The sequence below is a fragment of the Myotis davidii genome, unplaced genomic scaffold (assembly GCF_000327345.1).
Source record: "Myotis davidii unplaced genomic scaffold, ASM32734v1 scaffold478, whole genome shotgun sequence".
NCBI classification, from domain to species: Eukaryota; Metazoa; Chordata; class Mammalia; order Chiroptera; family Vespertilionidae; genus Myotis; species Myotis davidii.
The window spans coordinates 5,142,750-5,147,728 of NW_006289570.1; the positions used below are offsets into that span (position 1 = coordinate 5,142,750).

The 4,979-nt window shown below is 42.0% G+C and overlaps 1 protein-coding gene across 2 annotated transcripts in view; it reads right to left on the bottom strand.

Moving 5' to 3' along the window:
- The window catches only part of PRR14L (proline rich 14 like), a 20,540-nt gene extending 18,115 nt beyond the window's left edge, over positions 1-2,425 (bottom strand). Inside the window, exon 1 of one of the 2 annotated variants that reach the window (XM_006762095.2) lies at positions 1,690-2,401. In XM_006762095.2, coding sequence (XP_006762158.1) covers positions 1,690-2,136 — 447 coding nt within the window. In that variant the 5' untranslated portion in view covers positions 2,137-2,401. Of the gene's footprint in view, positions 1-1,689 lie in introns of both variants that reach the window. The other variant, XM_006762094.1, reaches the window with a different exon arrangement.
- Positions 2,426-4,979: the final 2,554 nt, after the last annotated feature.

Genomic DNA, 4,979 nt, shown 5'->3' on the forward strand with positions numbered 1-4,979 from the left:
TGTTTTTCTATTTTCCTGCCACATATGACACCAGGCTCAGCATGAGGAGGGGACAGGAAGGATCCTCTTCCAGGAACCCCAACACTGACACATTCTTGCTTCCCCTCTCCCCCCACACTCTCTCAAACCTAGGGGCATCTTGAGCTCATCTGAGTACTGCCGGGAGAAGGGACTCCCTGTGAGTATGATACTGTAGCTATAGGCTAGCCAGAAGGCAACAGAGCACCACCTCCCAGTCCAGGGAACACATTTCTGTTCATGTATATTAAGAGCAAACTGGCTTTCCTTGGCAGCCATACCACAAAGTTAATTCTAAGTCACCAGCTAAAACCTGTAGGTCTTCTGTTTCTCTAAAAAAATACTGCTTTTTTTTCACTTGTGAAGTTCAATTTATGAAATCAAGTACAAAATCTTGCATTTATTACTATTAATTATAGTATAGTCAAACCTCAGTTCTCGGATGTCTCCCATCTCAAACAATTCAGTTCTTGACCAAGCTGTTCACAGAAAAAATGTCTTAGTTGTAGAACAAAACTTCCGTTCTCAACCTGACAACCCATTCATGCTGATACCTATATGCTCAGTCACACGCCTGTCAGGCGACAAACAAATGAGCGAATGCATGAATATGAGTCAGTTTACTGCTAAACCTCATGTTGTTAACATCTCAGGAAATTGTGCTGTGAATATTTTGTGGGGTTTTATGCTTTTGTTATTGCTTATTATTATTAAATACGTACAATAAGTCACCATGGGTCCTAAGAAAGTTAGTGATAGGAGCAAAGTGAAAAGGAAAGTTGTGAGAACAATGATAGAGCTTAAAAAAGAAATAATTGCAAAGTATGTAGACCGTGTCTGATCTGGCTACCGAGTATGGCATGGCAAAATCAATGATTAGCACAATTTTAAAACATAAAGAGGCTATCAAGAGTGCTGATGTTACGAAGTGGTGAAAGTGCTCACAAGACAACAATCAGGAAATTGGAAAGGTTAAAACAGGGAATCTTTTGGGGGTCTAAAACAGATTAATTCAATTTATGTTATTTTTAATGGGAAAAAATGATTCGGATTTTGAACACATCACTTCTCAAACAGCCTTCTGGAACAAATTAAGTTCGAGAACCGAGGTTCCACTGTATTTACCTATGGTGGAGTTGGAAGAGAAAAAAGAGATGGTTTTAAGAAGGAATAGAGTCCCTGGCCGGTTTGGCTCAGTGGATAGAGCGTCGGCCTGTGGACTGGAGGGTCCCAGGTTCAATTCCCATCAAGGGCATGTTCCTAGGGCACGTGCGGGAGGCAACAGCCTCCCTCAAAGATATCTCTGTGACATCTTACTCCACAACGCTATCCCTAATCAGGATCCTACCCTAACTTAAGGGACAAGTACACATAATTTCTAAACATCAGATGCAGAAATACCACGACTATCACAAAGAGACTCACTATTTCGTATACAATAGCTGCTTCAAAGAAGTGACACTTTTTCATTAAATAAGCACTTCCTCTCTGCAAGGGTCTAATATCTTAAAAGATCATCCAAAAAAGTTAACACCAAAATCAACATTTTGGAAATGTTTCAAGAATAAATCATAAGCTACCTGTCAGCACCTACACTTTATCCTGTGAAGTGTGACTCTGGAAAGCTGTCATTCATATTCAACTCAACTGAATCAACAGCTCATCTCTTACCTGACTTGGGCTGATCTTTTCTTCAGAGGCTGTGGAATGTTGACAGAGGTCTCTTACAATTTCCACCTGGTCCCCTCGATCTCTGAAGACCTGTAGCTCCATGCTCTCGGTTTTCTCTTCCCTATCCAAGATCCCAGAAGCCACAGAGCCTCCTGCTGTGGAGTCCACCAGCCCACACCGCCCAGGCTCTCCCCCATGATCCGAGGTCTCAGAGGTTTCTTCACAACTTCCCGCGTGAGTCCTCTGCAGCTCCAAGGGCACTGTCCTACTCTGACTTATAAGAGAGCTTGAGGCTCCAGGTTTTACATCTGGAATCACACTTGGCCCCGGGTCAGCATGAAGCTCTTTGGAGACACTTACTGGGAGTTCCGAGTATAATTCCTGTACCACGGCAGACATGGAGGAATCAAGTGGAACTGGCTGAGTCTCTATTCCGGATGACAGCATTAGGGCAGATGTAGATTATGGAGTCAAGTCTTACATCAAACGGTTCACCCTGACACAAATCAAAGGAAGGGATAAAAGTTTAAAACTTTGCGGGGTTGAAGAAAGCTGTCTCAGCTCAACCTGGCAAAAATAAGGACAATAAATTCTAACTCAAATGCCGGCATTATCTGGCATTAAAAAAAATTGTCTTTAATAGACTGAATTTGTGGAAAACAAATGATGTAACTTTAAAGACCAAAGCAGGCCTGGCTGGTGTGTCTCAGTGGTTGAGCATCGACCTTATGAACCAGGCAGTCCTGGTTTGAATCCTGGTCAGGGAACATGCCTTGTTGTGGGCGTGCAGGAGGCAGCCAATCAATGATTCTCATCATTGATGATTCTATCTCTCTCCCTCTGCTTCCCTCTCTGAAATCAATAAAAAATATATTTTAAAAAAGGATCAAAAGTTTTCTACTTTGCTTTAAAGGCATGAACTTTGCTCATTTTCTTCACTGCTATATCCCCACTGCTTGGAATAGGTACTTGACACAGAGTAGGTACTCAGTAAATAACTGCTGAATGAATATATATACTGAAGGACTCTGAAGAATATGAATCACTGGTTTTTCTTTATTAAGATACAGGCTGTCCCCAAAAATGTACACACGCTTTGAATAATTAGTAATCCCAATGGGTTAAATATGAAAAGAAAGAAACATCAATTGAGCTATCAGCTGTTAAGTGTATATACATTTTTGGGGACACCCTGTACTTTCTGAAAGAAGATATAGAGAAAATGGAATTCTGTTCCTTCACTGCTTACCAAACACTTGAGCTGTACCTACCCAGGCTGGCACGAGACACTACCAAGCCAGGTCTTTTGCAGGTTCCTTCCTGACCTTTATTCAGCATCTTGAGATTTTCTAAGAGCCTTCACAGTCACCACTCACTTGATTCTCACAATAACCCTGTGAGCTAAGTAGGGCAGCTATCATCTTATGATTTTAAAATCACACCCGAAGAGGTTAAAAATGACCTGCCTACAATATTACATGGTTATCTGAGAGGAAGGAGGGGGATACCCAGGGGACTTCATTTGAAATGGAACTGTTTAATTTTTTTCATTGGGTAATGGAAACACAGCTTATTTGCTGAAATAATATTTATATCTATGTAGGTCATAATATTATATCATTAGTCAACACACACACACGTGCACTCACACAGAGCTAGAAAATGGTACACTCACAACCAGGGTTTCCTGACCGGTAAGTTTTCCATTTTAGTCTACCAATAATGTGTGCAGTTTCCACAAAATCCACTGTGACCTCACCAACGTAGAAGCTGATTAACCCCATAAGATACTGCATGCTTACATTCTGATGCTTTCCCTAACCCTAACCAAGGAGAGGAAAGATGAGAAATAGTTGGCAACTCAGTTCGTTACAAGGATTAATTGGAGGTATTGATGGCACATCCCTTTGGCCAAAATGCACCGTGGAAAGAAGGGATGTTTCAGAAAACCAGCCAATTTCTCCTCCCCGCTTCCTAACGTCCAGCTTTCCCCCCAAATAAACGTTACACACCTGTAAGGTCCAGTGCTGGCTACTGAACGGTCTCACCTTCTCTTCACTGACCACAACCAGGTTTCTGAGCAGCAGGGACTCCCAGCACACCATGTAAATCCTCACAACGCCGTTTCCTTGGCCCCTGTGTCTACTCCTACCTCGATTATCTCGGGAGCCCGCTGATGTCACTTACACAGATGTCCATGCTCTGCCTCCAAGGGAAGGAGCACCCACTGTGAACACTCCTGTGCTGACAATCGTCCCTCCTTGCACAGGTCCCATCCTCTCCCCTGTGCCATCTGGACCGAAGCTGGGGGCTGAGGACAGAAGACAGGTCCTCACTCTGGACCTTTCTGCCTTTCTCTTGGTTTTCTAAACTGCTGGATGTTTTATTCATGTTCCTATGATTTCATCCTCTGGGTGCCCTTAGTTTTTTGTTTGTTTGTTTTTTAATATCCCAGCATCTCAGTAATGACATCCCCATTATCCTAGAGCTCATACTTGAACTTTATCAGACCTTCCACTTGCCTTCGTGGACTCAAATCCAGCAGCGTCTCTAACAAATCACACTCCTTTCAGTCCCCATGGTCCTAATTCAAGATTTTGTTCTGAACACGAACTTACATAAAAATACATCTTTATCACAAAGAGGCAATATTGATAATCACATAAAATGGCTCAAAATATTCCTCAGAGAAGAGAGTACCTTTCCCTATCTTATGGCTCCATATACACTGTAAACTCGCACTGGCTACAACTCAATTTTAAATGCTTTGGTCACCAAAAGATAATTTCCAATTTACAAAAACCAAACAACACATCATCTCTGGATGCTCGTGTCTGGTAGAGACAAAATTCTTAGAATTTGCAATCTGTGGAACAATGAGGCACATTGGCTGTGGAAGCAAAATAGACAAGCCCTCCTTTCTCTCCTTGCCCAATTCTGGGTCCTTCAGTTTCTCAGCCGTGTCTGCAACTGAGTCACCAGGAACAGCTGAGTGCCTTGGCCAGAACCCTCAGAGATGGAGTAATATTTAGATGCAAGCCTCGAGCAGCAGTACAAAATCATTCTCAGCTCTCTAGCTTGCATCACTAAACTCTTCTCTCAATTTTTGCCATCTATTATGTTATTGGTAATGCCACAAGACTGCAGGAAAATACCCCAAAATTTACCATTCAAGTTCTTTAAAATGAAATCTCTGAATACAATGGAGCAATTAAAAATGGTAAAGAAATATAGTTCTACACAGAAAGTCAGAAATATTTTACCCAACTACATAAACATTAGGACTGCTT